The 20,585-nt window shown below is 49.7% G+C and overlaps 1 protein-coding gene and 1 long non-coding RNA gene across 3 annotated transcripts; one reads left to right on the top strand and one right to left on the bottom strand.

Annotated features, from left to right (window-relative positions):
* Window positions 1-2,373: 2,373 nt before the first annotated feature.
* On the bottom strand, window positions 2,374-11,740 carry LOC115349129 (cytochrome P450 4B1-like). The gene is made up of 12 exons (XM_030032943.2): window positions 11,367-11,740; window positions 10,323-10,464; window positions 9,571-9,615; window positions 8,761-8,888; window positions 8,204-8,328; window positions 7,958-8,109; window positions 7,646-7,752; window positions 6,642-6,832; window positions 5,119-5,252; window positions 4,591-4,655; window positions 3,788-3,870; window positions 2,374-3,059 (listed from the first exon to the last, which is right to left on the bottom strand). The coding sequence occupies exons 1-12, from the start codon at window positions 11,550-11,552 to the stop codon at window positions 2,891-2,893; spliced, it is 1,527 nt and encodes a 508-aa protein (XP_029888803.1). The 5' UTR covers window positions 11,553-11,740; the 3' UTR covers window positions 2,374-2,890.
* On the top strand, window positions 11,569-20,585 carry LOC121233702. Of its 2 annotated transcripts, XR_005933686.1 has the most exons (4): window positions 11,569-11,647; window positions 13,635-13,900; window positions 14,571-14,780; window positions 20,502-20,585. It is a non-coding gene; the product is annotated as an uncharacterized LOC121233702 (long non-coding RNA). The 2 variants fall into 2 exon arrangements; XR_005933685.1 differs by lacking the exon at window positions 20,502-20,585 and having other exon boundaries at window positions 14,571-16,892.

Raw genomic sequence — 20,585 nt, 5'->3', positions numbered from 1 at the left:
GGTGATGGAGGGAGAGTCGAGACGGCGCAGAAATGTCACTGACTGGCAGGGAAACATTTGGGGCAAATGCTTGGGCGATTAGATCTGTGTCACTGGGTGCTGCCCGGCTCCTTGCGCTGCTTTTTGCTGCTCTTGAAGCCGTTTAGTGGTGGCTTGGCAGAGGAGGTTATCTCGAACACGTTGCTGTCCAGAAACTGCCAGCATTTGAAGGCAGGGGGGATGTTTGGGTTGCCCGGTTTGACCTGGATAAGCTGAAAATGGAAGAATTTTCTCCTGGTTGCCACTGCGTTACGGCTCTGCAATGCATCGGTGCTGCGAGATCTTTCCCCAAAAGCTTTGGTTCTTCAAACTGCAAACCTGGGTTAAGCGTGATTCTTAACAAGGAGGAGACTCTAAACTGTTTGGCTCAGGTTACCTCAATTATTATCAGAACTGCCTGGAAAAATGATCGGGTTTTTTGCATTAAAAAATGACAGTAGTTTCTCCTCTCTTTCCTGAGAGGATTTCCCAGAGTGGTTTCCCCAGGCAAGGTCTCCGCTGGAAGTGGTTGGGGTTTGGCCATTCGTAAGAGTCAGAAGGACTCTTGGAAACCAAATAAGCAGCCTCGGTCATGGCAGTGAGTAGGGTGATGGCCTCAAAACAGCGGGCTGGGAGGCCAAGCAGGGCATCGTACAGAGACAGGGATGGGCAGCAGCTGTGGGTCCTCATCACATCTAACTTTTCCTGCTCTGCCCTTATCCCCCCACACCCAAACTGGAAGATGCCGTAGGGACATCGGCAGGTGCCACCTAGTTTCCTTCGCAACCCACCACTAAGGAGACTGGGCTGGGTCTCTGTGGCTAAGCGCTCCCCAAGCTCGTTGCTTGGACCACGAGCCGGAGAGTGGCTGAGCAGAGCTGCAAGGCGGCTTGCTTGTTCCCAGATGGGTGGCTGAAACGTCTGACAAATAGGGCCAGTAATGAAAAGCTGTATCAAACTGCTGCCCTCCAACGGCCTTGCTGCGCCGGAGCTGGGGAGGAGGACAGCTGGAGTCCGACCTTTGAGACCAGCCTGAATCCAGCAGCGATGCAAGGATGGTGGCATCAGCACCTACACAGCCTGCACCCAGTCTCTTGCTGGGGTGAGAAGGGGAGGGAGTGGGGAGAAGAGGAACTCCGTCTCCAGCTGCCTTGCAAAATAAATACAAGCTGCACCTTGCTGGTTATTCACAGCATCCCTGTCCCGTTAGGTACTGAGACAGCCAAAACGAAGGTCCGGATCCAGCCCTAGAGGAGTTTTGTTTCTCAAATTGAGGATGCAGTAGGCAGCGGACACAGGGAGCAGGGGGCTGTGGGGGTTTATTGAGATGGGGAGATGCTCAGATTTGGCTGTCCTGGTCTGGCCATCAGCAGAGGTGAGCTGCCCAGACAGACGGACAAGGTTTGGCTCTGTTAGTGCCCGCAGTGATGCTGGTGATGCTATCACCTGAAAGCTGGACAAACAGCCTCGTCTTTCACCATGGCATGGCGCGTGTGCAGCCCTCCATGTCTCAGTTTCCCCTGATGCCTGCTGAATGGCCCGGGGAACTCGCAGCGACAAGCTTTCCCTGTGCTGTGAGTAGTACCACCATCGTGTGGGGACCGTGACGGAGCAGTGCCTGCTCTGCTGCCCCGCACAGCTGAGGGTGGGGATGGGGACTGGGATACTCCCAGGGATGGGACCCATCAGCTGCCCTGCTGGGCCTGGCCATGCTCCCTGCCAAGCCCAGGGGGTTTTGCCAGGGACCAGGGAAGGCTCTGGGTTTTTCTGGGTCTCCCACTGCCACCTAGTGATCCATTTCCCACCCCGGACCTGCAGCTCACCCAGATGGTCCCCCTTGGCCTGGGAGCCCACCTATGGCTGGGATGAGGGCCTGCAGAGGGTCCCTGCACCCCCAAAACAAGCCCGACGCCAGGGCCAGCACTCACCTGCACCCCTTGGGCAGCTCACTCGTGTGCTGAGTGGTCCGTTCTCAGCCTCTGCAGAAAAGGGCTTGAGACGGACTCGTGCTCCCTCTTGGGACTTTTTTTTTGCAAGCTGATTTTGTTCTTGCCACCAGCATTTGGGAGGGGGTGTGGTGATTTCTGTTTTGCTTTTTTTGACCTCAGATCATTTCAGTTGCTTCCTTACCGCAGAAACTCCCAGAGGCAGAGGTGAGGGCTTGGTGACCCACCGGCGCAGGAGGGGTGGAAACGGGCTCCTCAGCCTCAGCAGGGGGCAAAGCCGCTGAAACAGCCCTTGCAGCTTGAGAAAACACTTGCAGGGCTGCACCCTTGGGCACAGCCTTGCCTGTGGGCTGCTGGGACTCATCCTGTACCCCCCTGGCCCCCCAAATGCAAAGGAAGCCAAACCACATTAGAGCAGCAGCTCCACAAGGCTTTATTCTCATTTCAGCGAGGAGGATAAGGCTGATCACATGTTGTTTTCAGTGCAGCGAGTGCTTTCTCCAGGTTAGCTGGTGATATGTCTCTGCGCTGACTCCTGAGCACCCTCAGCTCAAGGAAGTTCAGTGCCGGGGCAGAAAAACCCACTGGCCTTCATCTCTATAATGGCAGGCACGGTGCCAGCCCCAGAACAGGTTAGGGGAAATAATGTGGAGGGTGGTGCGTGGGGATGCAGTGTGGCTGCGGGGAGGATCTCTCCTGCCCTGGCTCACCCGGGCTGGAGGCAGGGAAGGGTTGTTGCGCTCGGGCAGCGGCCAGGCTTTAGACAGCCGTGCAAACCGCGCCGGCGTTGTTCGCTGCCGTGCCTGAGCGGGGAGCTGGCAATGGTGCAAATACACAGGCGGGTGACAGAAGTCCCTCCAGGCAGTGTGCAAGTGCAGGGTGGTCCTTGGGAAAGCTCTTGTCCCCTGCTGTGGTACCCCCTGGGATCAGTGAATCTTCTTCAAATGCAGGTGGAACCCATTCCTGGACTTGAGGATGAGCTGCTGTATCAGTGTGGGAGGCATGGACGGGTTGGGGCAGAGCTCGAAGCGGAGCAGGGTCAAGGCCAGCGCTACCTTTATCTCATTCATGGCGAACTGCTGCCCGATGCAGTTCCTGGGGAGAGGATGACAAGTGCTGCAATTGCTGCCTTCATCCCCGACCGCCCCCGAGCTGGGCTCAGCCCATGTGCGGGCTGGGGGACCTCCAGCTGCTGCGAGGATGACGCCACATCTTACCTAGGAATCCCCTGATGCCACACCAAAATGCACCTAGCTCTGCTGTAGGGTATTGCTGTTTTTTATTAATAAGCATTGAAAAAAGGTATGAGAGAGAGAGAGAGAACCAGGGCTTACTTCACTAGAAAGAGCTGCATGGATCCAGCTAAAGACCCAGACACCTCAGAAGGGTTATTTTTGGCTCTGTGTGGAGTATCTATCTCCTCTTTCAAGTAACCAAGACCTCGGTATCCTGCATTTCTGTATGGATACAGCATGGGAACCACAGAGACTTGGACCCGGCTTGGCTTTGAGGTGCACTGAGTATTCACCCTGAAACAAGCGAGCCTGTGTTCCCAATGCAGGCAACAGAAAATGTAAACATCTCCACAAAGCCACAAGAAAAGTGTGTGAAACTCTACCGTGACCACAGAGCTTGGGGTGTGGGAAATGCTCTGGAGCTGATGGAGCACGGTGGAGATCCTGTTATGGAAAGCCTGCCTGAGTTGGCCAAGCCAACTTGGCTCATAGGCATGGAGGGAGGATTAGCTTCAGGAGCTCGGCTCTGAGTTAGGTCTCCCATGCAAGGCAACCTATGGGGAAGGAGAGAGATGAATGATGTCCCACCTGGATCCAGCGGAGAAAGGCAGGAAAGCGTGGGAGTGCCTCTGTGCTGAGTTCTCCGGAGAAAACCTCAGGGGATCATAAATCTGTGAGAGAAACAAAGGCTGTTTGGTCAGTGTTTGGTCTGATATGAGCAGCAGAAGGTTCTTTCCTGGTCCCCAAGGTAGGGCTGGATGTGGCCTCTGCTGCTCCTGGGGGAGCTGCAGCTGACAGGCATCTGTCTACAAAGCCACTGGGTGGATGAGAAGAGGACGTTGGTGGCTGTGTGGATCTTCGTCTTGGAGATATCCAGGTGACCCACTACAGCACCCAAGATGCCTGCAGGTGTTTTATCATCCATGGCAGCAATGATCACGTCAGACTCCCTCCAGTCCTGAAACGCTTGATCCTGGCTCTCCAGACAGCCACTGGAGAGAGGCAGCTGCTGCACCCTACTTCAGGTTTCCCAGCTATTTCTTTCCTTGAAGCCCTTAAGATATCAGCTTCAAATCACACACTGCCTGGAGGGCTTGGGACTTCTCATACCACGCTGGGACCTAAGTCTATCCAGAGTAGCTGAAAGCAGTCTGAGTATCTCTGTGTCACCATGCATAAAGATAAGTCTATCTTTAGACTTTCCCAGCACTTTGTCATGTCCAAAGCCTTTGGGATGTTTGGTAACTTCATTGAACTTTGCATTTAGATATGGATTGTTGGAATAAGAGGGAAAAAAACCATGGCAGGGAGTCACAGGCTGCCTTGTTCAAGGGGAGTGGATGTCTGGGCTCAGAGATCATCTTCCTCTTCTTGTTATAAAGGTGAAATACCTCAGGGTCCTCCCACACATCCCGGTTCCTGTGAATAGCAAATATGTTCACTCCAACCTGGCAGCCTGTAAAAGAAAAATGGAAAAAAGCTCATGACACCTCAGAGTGAAGACCCAGGAGAGGTGTTTCCCTCCCTGGGCTCTGTAGGGGCTGTTGCAGGAGATCTGGCAGGGATGATGCCCAGCCTGTCCAGGCAGGTCACCTCCTGAAACCCTCACATGGAAGAAACAATGGCCTCAGAGCTGGGCCCCATTTTGGTACCAGTGGATGAACTTTTACTCTTGGCCAGCAACAACACTCTGCAAGTCCCCTTTGAGCTCTGTGAACCCCCACAGTGCCCTGGAGCATGTCCTTGGACTCTTTCCGACCACCCTTCTGGGCTCACTGTGATGGCAAGCTGTGGTGGCTCTGTACAGCCCTTTGGAGAGAAAAGAGAGACTGGAAGTCCCACCAGCCCCCCAGCAGCTCTAGCAAGGATGCCCCACTTGTCAAGGACAGCAGCATGAAAGATGAACAAACTCAACAGACCTGCTGGCAAGCTGCGTCCATCGGGAAATGTGACAGGTTTAGAGAGGTATCGGGACACAGAAGGAACCGGTGGGAATAGACGCAAGCTCTCTTTGATGCACATTGTGGTGTAAGTCATCTTCCCAAGGTCCTCCCTGAAAGCAAACCGGGGGGGTCAGGCTGTGTTTGAGTGGCAGCAATGGGGACACCAGCAGCCACAACCTGTGCTGCACACTGGGTGGACTGGATTGCCATGTCTCCCGTCTTCTGTTGGGGTTTCTCCTTCTCCTAGTCCTCCCTTTGCTGCCAGCATTGCTACGTGAAAAGCAAAATGCCCCAGTGCAGATGCAATATAAGGTAGATGAAGTTTCCCTCTCAGGATCATAGAATCACAGAAGAGTTTGGGTTGGAAGGGACCTTTAAAGGTCATCTAGTCCAACCCCCCTGTAGTAAGCAGGGACATCTTCGACTAGATCAGGTTGCTCAGAGCCCTGTCCAACCTGACCTTGAAAGTTTCCAGGGATGGGGCATCTACAACCTCTCAGGGCAATCTGCTCCAGTGTTTCACCACCCTCATTGTAAAAATTTCTTCCTTACATCTAGTTGAAATCTACCCTCTTTTGGTTTAAAACCATTACCCCTTGTCCTATCACAACAGGCCCTGCTAAAAAGTTTGTCCACATCTTTCCTATAGGCCCACTTTAAGTACTGAAAGGCTGGAGTAAGGTCTCCCCAGAGCCTTCTCTTCTCCAGGCTGAACAACCCCAACTCTCAGCCCTTCTTCATAGGAGAGGTGTTCCAGCCCTCTGACCATTTTTGTGGCCCTCCTCTGGACACGCCCCAACAGGTCCATGTCCTTCTTATGTTGTGGGCCTCAGAGCTGAACGCAGTACTCCAGGTGGGGTCTCAGAGGAGCAGAATCACCTCCCTCGACCTGCTGGCCATGCTTCTTTTTATGCAGCCCAGGATATGGTTGGCCTTCTGGGCTGTAAGCACACATTGCGAGCTCATGTCCAGCTTTTCATCCACCAGTACCCCCAAGTCCTTCTCGGCAGGGCTGCTCTCAGTCCCTTCATCCCCCAGCTTGTATTGATACCAGGGGTTGCCCCGACCCAGGTGCAGGACCTTGCTGTTGAACCTCATGAGGTTCACATGGGCCCACTTCTCAAGCTTGTCCAGGTCCCTCTGGATGGCATCCCACCCATCAGGCATGTCAGCCACACCACTCAGATTGGTGTTGTGCAAATTCGCTGAAGATGTACTCGATCCAACTGTCCATGTCATTGATGAAGATATTAAACATTACTGGTCCCAATATGGACCCCTGAGGGACACCACTTGTCACCGATCTCCATGTGGACATTGAGCCATTGACCACTACCCTCTGGATGTGACCATCCAACCAATTCCTCTTCCACTGAACAGTCCACCCATCAAATCTCTATCTCTCCAATTTAGAGAGAAGGATGTTGGGGACTGTGTCAAAGGCCTTAAAGGATAAGTGAAAATAGTTCAAAGTAAAGGAATAAGAAGTCCTAGCTCACCACTCAATGGTATCTCGGTCTCCCAAGATCCCCTGGATCTCCTCCCTGCACCGTTGCTGGTACTCTGGGTGTAATGACAGGCAGTAGAAAAGCCAGGAGATCCCGCTGGCCGTGGTATCATGACCTGCAAACATGAACGTGTCCACCTCGGCACGCAGGTCCTCATCGGATAGCCCAACTCCATTTGCATCCTAACAAAGAGGAGAGTATATCTTTCTTAAGTGCACATTAATTGGACTTGCTCCTTTGGGTATGAAAAGAACCCTGGATGATGATGAAGAAGGGCCCAATTTGGTGTCTCTTGTATCTCCCTGTACATCAGGAAGTAAGCCAGTAGAAAATATATCCAATATATGTGAGACCTGCTGATTACCGACTCTGCAGTCAGCAGAGCTACAGAGTTGGGCTTTGTTGGGATACCCATTCCCAGCCCTTCAGAAGGACACCCTATTTGATCCCCTACCACAGGTCCCTGTTATGTTTTTCAGTAGTTTGGTTTGGATGACTTTTGTTTCAGATTGAGACACAAAAGAAAGCAGTGGCTCCAGAAGGACAGAGTGAGCACAGCATGCGTCTCCTTCCTGAACACCAAAATGGCAGCTTCTGTCCAGAGTATCTGAAGACATGTGTGAACGTAAAACTACAGAAGGTAAGAAGCAAAACCTCTTAAGAGGACCATAGCCATGGTGACCTCCTTGTAACCTTTTCAAAGAACCCATTCTTCTCTGGTTTGTGACGGCTCACTTATTTTAAACTATTAATGTGCTCAGTGAAAACGAACAAGGAAGATGAAAGTCTGTCTGAGTTTTGTATGTTCAGTCACTGCATCTCACACATTTGTATTTCCTTCCCTTTCAATCCACCTTTCCCTGAGCTAGGAAATCTGGAGTGGGGAAACTGTTGCCAGCAACTCCAGTCAGGGGTGATGAGCTCCCTGCTGATCCATCCTCGGTGCCAGGCAGGTATGTTCTTTGGCATTTGATATGATTATTTCAAACACTTACCTTGGTACAAAGAAGAATGTCCAGAAAATCCAGGTGTCTCTTCTTCTGGATCTTGTCAAGTTCCTTCTCACTGGAGAGCAACATCTTTCTTTCTTTTATTACCTTATCTGCGTAGAAGAATGATCAATCTGTTAGATGTGTCCTGCCCCTCCAGAGAGCCCGTGTAGTTGTCTGCTTGATCAGCAGCTTGGACTCTTGAATGTGTAACCCTCTGGCCAGTGCATGCTGCAAACCCCCTCCAAGCTGCTCCAGATGCAAGTGGGGGAGAGGTTCAGCTGGGAGGCAGGGCTGGTGAGAAAGGGGCAGAAATACCTGTGTGGGTGTGGGCCAGCTTGCAGGCATCCCGAAACTCACGGCCTTTGTGAGTCAAGTCATAGAAGACATCCTTGTAAGAAAAAGTCTGGATTCTATTGCTCACGAGGTAGCTCAGGTCATAAACAGCTCTGATATAATAGTCTGAGTTGCTGGAAGGAGACCAAGGTTAAAGCTGGTGTTAGCAACATGAGTGGGGAAACAGGAGCACTTGCTTTCCCAGAATTTGAAAGCTTAGGCACTGACCCCTGAGTCTGACAGTTGGTATTACAACTGAAGGCGCATTTCATGATGCTGTCTAGCGTCATCAAGCTGATGTCTTGAAAGAGCTCCACTGACTTCCTCTCTGTGTTCTTCTTTTCCCATTTATCCTAGTGATGGAAACAGGGGTAAGGAGGTACAGACTACCATCTACGATCAGGTCATATTTTCCTGTCCCTCTTCCCAGATCCACACTGCTAATTAGTTTCTTTTCTGCAAGCAGAGGCCCTAATTCACTATATATTCCGTGAATCTAATCAACTCTTCTGTGCATTTCTTTTTCCAGGTTTACCATTACTGGGCTAGGGAAGGATATTCTAGCAGTGATTGATTTTACTGGAAAGCGGATGGAAGAGAGAATAAGTGGAATGGCCGGAGGAATGTGAGCAGAGCAATTTCAGAACTTCAAAACTACCCAAAAAGTTCAATGAAATTCTAGGAACCATCTAAGTCCAATCTCTTTCCCTCAGTCATTCCCAGACCTGATTATTTTCGTCAGTGCACAGCTGAAAGGTAAAAGTAGCAGGGGTGGTGATTCTTACCAGCATCACTTTGACCGATTCTGACATCAGGGCCACATAAGATTTCAGCACATCGTAATGAAAGGCTGGTGTGAGCAACTTCCGATGCTGGAACCATTTGGTTCCATCCAAGTTCAGCAGACCCTGCCCTGGAGACACAAACAGCAAAGGCGCAATTGGCTCCTCCAGACTCTGATCCCGGCTCTGACAGCCTTACTACTGCTTTTGGCCAAGCACAGGCTAACATGCAGGATCTGGGGGAGGGGGAGGTTGGTGGTGGAGCCTTTTCTCCAGTCTCTCTGAGGCCGTTCACAGCAGTGCTACTTGGATGGAGGAGAAGCACGCCCATGTGTCCTTCACTGCAACCAGCTGTGCACACCTAATCTACCCTAAAACCAAACCCCTGATGGCAGAGGCACAGGACTTGCTCTCTCAGATGGGTTTTTCTGCCCCAAATGAAATACTTGGGTGCCTTTTGCAGCACACGCCAACAGTTGTTAGCAGGACCCTGGAGGGCTACCTCAAAACTGCGTGCAAGCCATGAACCTCCCTGTCCTTGGTGTGTCTCACCCCAGTTATCCACGGTAGCATTCAGTCCCTGAGCAAACTGAAGGTTGCTTTGTGAAGGCCAGGGTGTGTGATCCAAGGCAAAGCCACCTGATGTGCTGCACGACTAGGTGGACATCACTGGTACTAATGCTCAGACTCAAACAAACTCTAATTTGCAAGCCCTGGTTTTAGAATGGAAGCAAGCAAAATAAAGGAAGACAAGAGAGAAGCCGCTGAAACGTGCAATACAGCTGAAAGGGATAATGGAAGAGAATGACTTACCGATCCAGGGAACTAAGAATTTGTAGGGTACATCAGACTTGCTGTCTGTAAAACAAAGTAGATACCAGAACAGTATGAATGGCTAATGAATTCAACATAACGAAAAAGAAAATTCAAGATAAATTGACATTAGAGTTCGTCCTCTAAATCACAATGTGGAATTAGTCTCATTTCAATATGTAAAATACTCTAACACTAGAGGTAGAGTTTAAAAGTGGTCTTCTACATATATGACCTTAGTGGACTTGAGAAAACCAGAGAAAGGTGTAATAAAAATTGTGTGTGGAGAAGAAATGGCCATGGCAAATCTCAAAGTTGAGATCAACGGGTGGAAGTTACCAGAGATGCCCATGTATGTACCACTCACAGGCATCATTCTCCACAGAAAGGAGCAGAGGAGAAGACTAGAGATGTCTTCTGAGACCCATTGCCATGCCAGCTCACCCACATCACTGGGTTTACTGGCAAACACAGATGTTGTGGTGGTAGATGCCGTAGAAGACAGCAAGACCAACGATAATGGAGACAGTGGACTGGGAGGAACAGGCACATGGTCACTGTTTTGCATGAGAATACAAACTGCTCCATGAAACCTGGGGCAGGCTGGGAGCCTGCGAAGGGGAGCAAAGGAGGAATTGCAATAGCTGTGAAGAGAGCTGGCAGAGGGGATGACTCCAGACAAGTTTCCCATGATTCTTTCCGTAGGGATGTGTCAAGGACATGACTTCCCAAAACCAGATGTAGAGACTTACCCGTTTGGCCAAATATGCTTTTGGCATATTCAGGATGGTGGATTACTAGAGAAGGCAGGACTGGTCCAAGCCATCTGGGAAAGGCATAGGGGTATTCTTCTCCCCATGACACGATCTGATTTAATATTTTAGTGGTATTTAACTGCAACGACAGTTAAACAGGGACTGAATTCAGGCAGAAAAAGAGGGACATGCTGGGGAGATCAGAGGCTAAACTTGCTGTCTTGTGGAAAGCACATGCAAGACGTCTTCTCCTGGGAAATGGGCAGAGAGTGGGTGGACTTGCCACAGGGAAGCTTTCCATGTTGCAGGTGGAGGAGATGCTGGACATGGCAAAGGGACCGTGCAGAGGTGGCAAACCTGCCTGAGCCACCGAGTCCCTGCAGCACAAGGCAGCTCCATGGAGAGTCCCTAGCTGGGGCCTGGCTGCAGCTGAGCTGTGTTAGGACAGCCTGGGCTCGGAGCGTCTTGGTATCACGCTTGGGAGCTACTGGTGGCATGGGCAATGCCAGGATGCTCAGTGAACAGGCCAGGGGGACCAAGGCTGTTGTTACAGCCCTGTTCTCCACATTCAGCAGTGCAAGGTGGGCATGCAACATGAAAACAAAAACATTTGCACTACAGAAGGATGAAAATGCTTGCGATAAAATGCCCTGCTTTTGTGGTCATGTCTTCTTAACTGAATGTAGGGGGAGAGACTCTTATTGGTAGAATGTTTAATGCAGAAGAGAGACATTTTATGGTTGCTCATATTTAATAATTTCATGTAAGTCCCAGAAATCACCTAACTCCATGTTTAAGCACATGATCCCAAACAACATGGCTCTGTCTTTTATCAAAACGATGCCCATCTCATATCCAGGCACCCTTTCTGCCTGTCCTGCAAAAGTCTTGGAACTCCCTGTGCGAAGAGGTCCTCTCCTGTAAGAAGGAATGCTAGCAGGGGACATACACAGCCCACCTGGTGCCCCCTCACATCCTAATTGATATCTTCCACAGTTGTTGGGACAAACCCACCCTGACTGAGCCCAGCTACCTCCTTACCAGGTGATTGTGGCCATAGAGCCAGTGTTTCGGGGGACCAGGGAATGCCTCCAGAGCCTTGATGAGTTTCTTCCTCTCCTTGTAGAACTGGGCCACCTTCAGCAGCACGAAGATGACACCAAGCACCACAGAGAGCTGCAAAATGACAGCAGAAGGTCTGGCTATGATGTCCAGCAGAGACGCCATGCTGGCCCTGTGTCCGAGATGCCTGACACTGCCTTGTCCTGCCGGCTCCTCTCCTGCTCCTCCCACACCCGTGCCTGATGGGGAGCTAGTTGCAGGTAAAAATCCTCTCTCTCTTGCTCTACTAGAGCTGAGCCTGGTGAAGCACTGCTGACAGCAATTTATAGCAGCAGGAACATCACGGTAATCAATGCGTCAGCTTGGCCAGCAGCCCGATTGCCTACTACTCCCACTCACCCTTTGACCTGCTTCCAGCAACCCGTGGATGGAGGCGGCTTGTTAACAAACAACCTGTACATATTTCCCACTTTCTCTGAAGTCCCGTATGCTCCAGCAGTGAGTGAAAACACTCAGTCATCCATGCCCACGTGGACGAAGCCATAGGAGGGAGTAGGTGAGAGGTAGCCAGGGTCGGGCTCTAGCTGAGCTCCGTGCTGTCCTCAGCCAGTTCAGGTCTGGAAGCTGTTCATCCGCCCATGTGAAGTGAGGAGCAAATGGGCCACCTCTGCCCAACACACGGGTTGGACAGATGCAGCTGCCTTCAGCTGTAAAAGCAGTGCTCTGAGTGACTGCAACATCACACAGCACCTGCTCTCCACGAGGTCCTACCATAGACAAGCCAGGAGACAAAACTGCTGCCCAGAAGAATTGCCATGGTCAATAGATAAGTCAAGGAGAGGGAACGCAGCAGAGCAGTAAAATGAGCTGCAGCAAGATTGAGGGCATGTCTAACCTGATAGGGAGGCGTGATGGTAAGGTCATGTTCTCTCTACAGTCCCGGTGAGTCCTCCTTCCCCTGTCTACACGGCATCTCACCATCCTCCAAAAAAGCTCCACCTCACCGCATTGACCTCTCCAATGCAGTGCTTGGTTGGGCCCCAGGTAGGACCCCTTCTAGCAATTGCTGAGCAGATCCTGCTGGTTACCTGGGCTCACATTCCATAGGCGCAGAAGCCTGGAATGGCTTGGAGGGAATTGCAGGGTTGGTGGAGGACTTGGGCTGGAAGCCTGCCACGTGTGAATGACTTCCAGGCATATTGCGAAGAGGAGGATCCCTAGATGGGCTGAAAGCATTTCTCATTTGGATGTTGGGATATTTTGAGGACCAGACGGGTCATCAGCTGCTAAACCTGGCAGTCTGATGGACTACTACATAGGGACTGCTGAATTTTGTGGGTGTTTCTCTTCAATTTAACATGTCTCCGAGACAAGGGTCTTCTGATGTTTGGCCACTTTAGTTTTTAGTCTAAATTACACCATGGCCAATTGAAAGCCATGTTTTCTGCTAGCAGAGTCATTTTACTGAAAAAACTACCGTTTATCTGGTATTCATTGCTGACGTATCCTTTTTATAGCAACAGAGACATGGAGTTTGTTGGCTGAAGTGAATCTGCACAAGCCCAATGAAAATATTTAAACTTTTTAGACAGAAAGAATGTATGAAAAAATCTTACAAGACCCACTCTCTGGGAATTACCTGACTCCACAAAAATGTCTGCAAGTTAGTGAAGTGAGTAACTTTTCCCTCAGGTGGCTTGTGGCCTATTAATTAATGATTGCAAAGATGAAGCCCTAGGTACGATTTATATTTGAGTCTCAGGGAGGTGTGAAGTGGCTGCTACAAACCCATGCAAGGGATTGTCGATATATTGCTCATCTGTTGTTATATGTTGCTCACTGCGAACAGGCTGAAGGTCACGGTGTATGCCAGTTTGGGTGTAGCATGGGAAGGTGCCCAGCTGTGAAAGCTGGACTTATCCTGTCCTCTTCGAGAGAAAAATCAACAGACCGCAGAAATGCTTCGATGTGGTGCACGGCACTCCTCAGGAAGAAGCATTGTTAAAGCAACTCCCTTTTCACCTGAAATTTTCACACGCAACTTCTCTGAGCTTTCAACCGCTCTTGGGAGGTCACAGTGTAAAGCCCCCTAACTGAGGGCGTTTGAGGCAGTTTTACTTTGCATCTGTGCAAATTCCCTTGCTGAAATGCACAACCTAATTCAGCAAGGCTTTTTTTTTCTCTTCATGGGTGTGTAAACTAGTGTGCGGGGCAGGAATGCTCATCCTGACTCTCTTTCCGACACAGGCGCTGCAAGATTACCTGTGGGTCCTTGCAAGGGAGAGGATTTGTCCTCCCTGCTATCCCAGCTAGAGGATGCTGAGTGCCATAAAAAGACTGAATGTCACAGCTGAACGGATCACAGGGGGACCCTGCAGATTTACGTGGCTCCACCATCATGTCCTTTGGCGGGATGTTTGACTGTGTGTGTCACTGCTTCTGTCTCCTCTTGGAAGTTCAACTATGGATTTTCTGGGTGAACATCGATCCCCCTGCTGACATTAGCCAGTGTGGTATGTGGTCTCTGTCATGTACATCCTCACCTAGTTCTCAGGTGGTGATAAGATAATTTGCAAATGCTCAGGCATGATGTGTTGGAAGCGGCAGTTCTAACAGTAGCCCCTAGCTCCAGCAGTGATGATGTTTCCAGAGCTCCTCATTCACTTCTGGGTTTGCTTCCTGAACTTGGCAGGCCGGACATTTCCACATAAAGTGGGACGAGAACGCTGACATTGGGACACCTGCCACCACAGGTACCCAGGGCACAAAAGGCATTGGGGATGTCAGCTGGCTAACAGCCGGCTCCTACCATGTGTGTCCAGATGCCTGCTAAAGTTTGGGCTGAAGATGGGGTCTGTCCATTGCTTCTGCATGCTCGTAGTAGAAGACTGCTCTAGAAACACACTTTTCTCTTGAAAGACATCAGCTCTGTGATCTACTCTTAGTCTGTTCCTGGGCTGCAAATACCCTTTTTCTAGGCTGCCCATGTTGTTTACAACACTATGTTTCTTCAGCATTTCCCTAGAAATAGTGATTGCATAAGTTCCTCAGCTGGGATAAGGTGACCCAGTCAACACTACAGCTGTCCGCATGGCACCGGGCTTTTGTTAGCATGGCAGGAAGATGCATTGGAAAGCATGCATGGACAATGACGACAGCTGAAAATCTCTTATATCTCCCCAGGCTTGGGTGCTTTGGCTGCTTGAGCCTTGTCCTAGCACATTCCTTCAGCTCCCCAGTGAGACTGTCCCCTGAACTGGACCCCTGTAACTTACATGAAGATGGCGTCTCTGGTTCTTCAGACTGGGAAGAAGAGGAAGGAGAAGTTATATTTGTCATCCTGCTTTCTCCCCATCAATTGTTGACTTGCTGCATCCTTTGAGCCGGAGCCTGGTAAGTCATTACAGCCACATCCATCAACAATTTTAAAATTTAAAGAACACGGTGTCTCTGCTTGTGTCGCCTTGGAGAACATCCCTGAAAGGCACTGCACAGCGTTAGCTTTTCACACACTTGGCCATCTTCATGAAACTAGGCGTATCTCGTTATGCTGAGCCAGCTGGATCTGTGTGAAAGTTCAGAGGAGAGATAAAGATTGTTCTTTAGGAGGCAGAAGGCTGCAGTCTGTCGGGTTAGGCATTTCTTAGGGAAGGCTTTGGCTGTAGCCCAGAGCAAGAGGGACCTGATCTGCCATGACAACTTCACACTCCTGAGCAGGAGCACGTGAATCCAGGGACCTCACAGCTATGGAAGGTGTAGGAGACACATCTAGTACCTCTAGCTCTTCCTATGATCCTCCACCTGTCCTGCAGCACTGTGATTAATGGGCTTCCCATCAGGAGAGGAGGCAGTGCAGGCTGGTTGGCTGGCTGGCCAGTTGGCTGGTTGGCCAGCTGGCTGGGGAGTGTGTGGGTTGCAGCTGGTCAGGAGGCTCCTGCTGATGCTTTTTGCCTACCTGAGGAGGAGGAGAAGGATGAACATGCGGCACAAGGAGCCACTTTTGGGCTGTCTGAGCCAGATCTATGACTCTGCAAGCTGCCTTCAAAATGTGAGGCTGACCTGAATAGCCAGGGAGGTGAAGGGTGTGAGGAGAGCAATGTTCCCATGGGCTTTCTCTTGTTATCAGATGAGGTCACAGAGAGAGTTTGGACAGATCTGCCATGACGCTTGGGATTAACCTTGAAGTTAGGTTCAAGTGGTGTATGCTACAAGAGACCCCATTCCCCATCTCCAATGCATCATGGACTCTGCCCCAGAGCTGTCCTTCCTCCAGGATTTTTTTCCTCTCAACCAGCTCTAAAATGGCCTTTAGGCTCTTTCAGAGACCCCCCTCTAGGAAACAGCCCATAAAAAACTAGCCTTTTATCTGGCCTTGCCTGTGACTATGGAGGGAGGAGAAGGGGAGCTCCACGGGGCTGAGGACATTGGAAGGTGGGATTACTACTGTGGGTCCCTCATGTGAAGACTTGCAACATGCTCATAAATCCAGCAATGTCATGTGGTTGGGTGCCTTTCAAGGTCCACGTAAGGAAAACAGGGAGAGTTGGGGTTTGAGCCTTTGGTCAGCGCCAGTGGAGCTGTTTTGGGGTGTTCTGTGGCACCCTTCAGCAATCACTTACAAAATAACTCAGAAATCCCCCAAGACCCACAGGTGGAGGGGCCAGGCTGGTGGAGTTGCTGACTCTGAGTTGGCCTCAGATGAAACTTTTACAACAACATAGAAATTCTCACTGGTGACAAAGTCCCTGAACAATGGGTTTGACAATGGGTTACAGAACAGGGTGGATTTTTACCCATCTGGCTCCCTGATAGTTATTTAATAACCCATAACAACTGTCGAGCATGGAGCCAAGGGAATATGGGTTGTCTTGAAGGTCAAGTGAGATGTCAAACATTGAGCTGATAGGGAGGGAACATAGGGGACAGAGTGGCTAAACCCATATTTATGGGGATTTGGAACAAGAATGTGAGCTTGGGTGATAGCAAAAGTGGGTGCCTGATCCAGCCTCTGCATTTTCTGTTTCACTGGTGGAGGGGAGAGAAATGCCTTTCTCACGTATTTCACAGATTTCATGGTAAGAGGGGCCACGAACATTTGGTCTGACACTCTTTAGCACAGCCTGGGGAAGATAACTCAGGGGTTTTTGCAGGAGAAGAAACCATGGAAGTTAAAAAGGGAAAGTGAAGTGGCCGCAGAGCTGCAAGTGGAGAAAAGTGAAAGGGAACAGCACTGGTCTGGTCATCGTAAGGGATTGGGACAAGGCCAGAGACAGTCTGCTTAGCACCAGGAGAACCTACAGCCCTGTTGCTCCCGGGCGTCCCAACTGAAGTACGGAGCCTCCGAAAGAAGATCTCGGCATGACAAAGCAGCTACAAGAGTCTCCTGATAGCCAGAGAGGTCTGGGCAGGTTGGCAGGGTGAACAGAGACTCGGCTTGACCTTCTGGACATCTGGGGCTGGCAAACATACAGCTGTGTGTTAAAGGGCACTCGGAAGGTTGTCAAATATTTGCAAAGAGCCTCTGCACGGTTGGCTCGATGCTGTGGATGTCCACGTGATGGCAGTGTATGCCAGGACAGGTCAGGCCATAAATGTAAAAAAAAAAAGAAAGTTACACTGAAGAACTCCCATCCCGTATCACAACCACCGACACAGGCTGCGGAAGTTGCTTTCAGGGTCTTGGGTGTCTCTTCACTTAATTTAGACACCTAAAGAGAAGAAGGAGGGGATCTTCATCTCTGCCTTAACTCATACTGTTGGCATTCATTGCAGAAGAACTGGTTTACTGAGCAGGTGAAATTTAGGTGGCGAATTGGTACTTTGCCCCAGAGTGTGAACTTGTAGCAGCTGCTTTCCTGACTGTGCCTGTGTTTATTCAGATAGGAAGAAGAGTCCAGGCCCATCTGTCCCTGTGTGTTCCTGCAGTGCTTGGTGCTGACAGATGAAATGTAGCTGTAATGCCAAAAAAAAAAAAAAAAAAAAAAAAAGTTTCAAGCTTCCAAACACATGATATATGAGGAAATCATGGCAAGAGCCCAGCAAGTGTTGCAGAGTAATGTGAGCTGCCTGGATCCCATCTGACCACACATGTCTTGAGGATGAATTTATATCTGGAAGCATTTAATACAGCTGTCTTACAAATATGTTGCAATACTTATTTAATTTACAGGCTGCTTCCAGTGTGAAATCCCAGTGGGGTTTAGATGGAAATTGCTGGTACCATCTGATAGCGGGTTTGCCTGGAGAGCAGCGTGGGTCCTGGGCAGGGACCGCATCCCCCAGCAGTGTGAGCAACCTGCTCTCGCCGCTGGTTCTGCTGCTCCCGTTGTGCTTGGCAGAGTGCGAGAAAGTACCACCACCAGCCAGCGATGGACGGGTACCCTTTGTGTGACCAGGATGTGGCTATACAGCTATAACAACAATCTCTGTGGGGAAAGGAATAACTGCGGGAGTAGATGGCATCATCTGAAAGACCAAGCTGTAGAAAAGAGAAAAATCCAAGATCTTTTTAACTGAAACAAAGACTTATGCTGTTGCATCCCACATAGCCCCTCTCACAAGTTCTTGTTAAATTAGTTATCTGAAGGTCTGAATCAGGCAGTCCAAGGTCAGCTCATCATCTTTGCAATTACCCTTTCTGTAGAAAGTAGGGAAGGATTAAAGAATGAGGTAAGCTCTCTGCATCTAGTCATTGACTGTCTTTCTTGCTCTGAGTTATACATCCCATGTGACCGGGTCTTTTTATTACTACCATGTCTCTAATATCTAGGAAGAGAAAGGTACCTGGGGGGAGGCAGTCTCAGAAATTACATTCTGGAAAGATCCGGCTCACTCTGGCACTGGGACACAGTTGCCCCAGAAGCCCTGTTGCAGCCTCAGCCCAGCTCTCCAGTTCAAAAGCAGAGCAGCCATGGAAGGTGGGGGATGCAGGACGCGGGATGTGGGATGATGCAGGATGTGGGATGCAGGGTGCAGGGTATGAGATATGGAATGTGGGATGCAAGAAGTGGGATGATGCAGGATGCGGGATGTGGGGTGCAGGATGCAGGATGCAGGATGCGGGATGCAGGATGTGGGACGCGGGACACAGGCTGGCTGGCCTGGCATGTGGGGCTGGCCCATGTGGCTTGGGGAGACTGGGAGCTGGGCTGCCATGCGTGGCGTTATTTAGAAAAGCGTGACTCTAGCTCCTGGTGTCCGAGGGTGTTAGCACCAAGGAGACCTTTGTGGGCAGATCTGATGTTGGGTTTGGGTATGCGACTGCAGGGGGAACCCAACTCCACTCCCTTCCCGTGCCAAGAAGCCACAAGCACAACACAGAGAGGAGGACAAGAATTGTGCAGAGCACCTTTCTTTTTCCTCTTCAGATATGAAGAGGCAGATTTTTAGTAAATCCTAGAAGTCCTGGGGGGAGCAATGACTGAACAGGGTGAAGGCCTGGCTTTTCTGTCCCAGGGCCAGGAACATTCACGTGTTGGACAATCTACCTGCGAAAGCAGCAGTGCAACTTTTCCTCTACCCCCGATGCAGGCCACTCCCAAAAACCAGACCAGAGGTACCCTGCTGTAGCCCTACACCACTGTCGTGGTTTAACCCCAGCCAGCAACTAAGCACCACACAGCTGCTTGCTCACCCCACCCCGGAGGGATGGGGGAGAGAATCAGGAGGGTAAAAGTAAGAAAACACATGGGCTGAGATAAGAACAGTTTAATAACTGAAATAAAATAAAACAAATTAAAATAAAATAATGACAAATTATAATGAAAAGGAAAATAATGAAAAGAGAGTGAAATAAAACCCAGGAAAAACAAGTGATGCAAATGGAAAACAATTGCTCACTACCAAATGACCGCTGCCCAGCCTGTTCCCGAGCAGCAGCCCCCTGGCCAGCTTTCCCCCTGGTTTATACGCTGAGTGTGATGGCATATGGGATAGGATACCCCTTTGGCCAGTTTGGGTCAGCTGTCCCAGCTGTGTCCCCTCCCAGCTTCTTGTGCCCCCCCCAGACTCCTCGCCGGCAGGGCAGCATGAGAAGCTGAAAAGTCCTTGACTCAGTGTAAGCACTGCTCAGCAACAACTAAAACATCAGTGTGTTATCAATATTATTCTCTTCCTAAATCCAAAACATAGCACTGTACCAGCTACTAGGAAGAAAATTAACCCTATCTCAGCCAAAACCAGGACAACCACATTCATTGCCTTCTTTGGGCTTTTAGATTATGCAGCAAAAATGGTGACCTGCTCTTGAAACCTCTGAAAATGCAGATTCCCAGGGCAACCTATGTCAGGGCTTAAGAAACCCCAGGGAGTGCTTTATGCTATATAGTCTGTATCTACCTAAATGCAATTTAGCAACTGCCATTTATTTACATGAGGACTGTTATGCCAAGTTCCCCTAGTTTGAACCCTGTTTATGCGCTCCCTTTCAGTGGGTACACTGTGATTTCAGCCTTGTGCTCTTGTTCATCAGATGTTCTTGCTTTAATCTTTCACGTTTGCGTGCCAAGGTTGATCCCCTCCTTTTTAGACGGTGCTTTTCTCAAATCTTACCTTTAAAAGAAAATTGAATCCAATACAGACATGTATGTCATTTGCTTCTAGTGACTTCAGCTATTTTGATTAAAAATTTTCTCATTTTATACTTTATAATATGTAGGTGAGGTACATTTTGGAGTAAATGCAGTTGCCTTTATACTTATATCTCCAAACAGGGTTGAAGGACACTGTCTCATTTCATCTAGTGAAAGGAGATACAAGCGAAAAATTTTTGAGAAATATTTGTATTTATGCATGCAAGTATGATGTTTGCTTTGATTACAACAACAGGATATTATTGATTCGTATTACTTTTGTCAGCCTCTATATCTACAAAATACCTTTCGGAGAGATTGCTGCCTATTCAGTGGTTTCTGCTCTAGGTTTTGTGCAATGGCTGTGCCTGCTCCTGTGCTTTGTGCTTGTGCTTATGGACTCGCATCCCATTCACTTCAGCATTTTTTCAATTTATCAAGACAATTTTGTATCCTAATACCACCCTCCAAAGAGCTTGCGGCGTCTCATGGTTTTATAACGTTTTACATTTTAATAAGCATACTCCGTCTCTCTCCATTGGAGGGATATCTCTGATTTCAACTCGAGAGCTGCACCTCGCGTCTGAAGAGGGGACAGGCAGCTGGAGCGTGCGGGCGTTCGCCCGGG

This window comes from Aquila chrysaetos, chromosome 12 (assembly GCF_900496995.4).
Source record: "Aquila chrysaetos chrysaetos chromosome 12, bAquChr1.4, whole genome shotgun sequence".
In the NCBI taxonomy this organism is placed as follows: Eukaryota; Metazoa; Chordata; class Aves; order Accipitriformes; family Accipitridae; genus Aquila; species Aquila chrysaetos.
The sequence above is the reverse complement of the archived record's forward strand: the minus strand, read 5'-3'. Positions and strand labels throughout refer to the sequence as shown.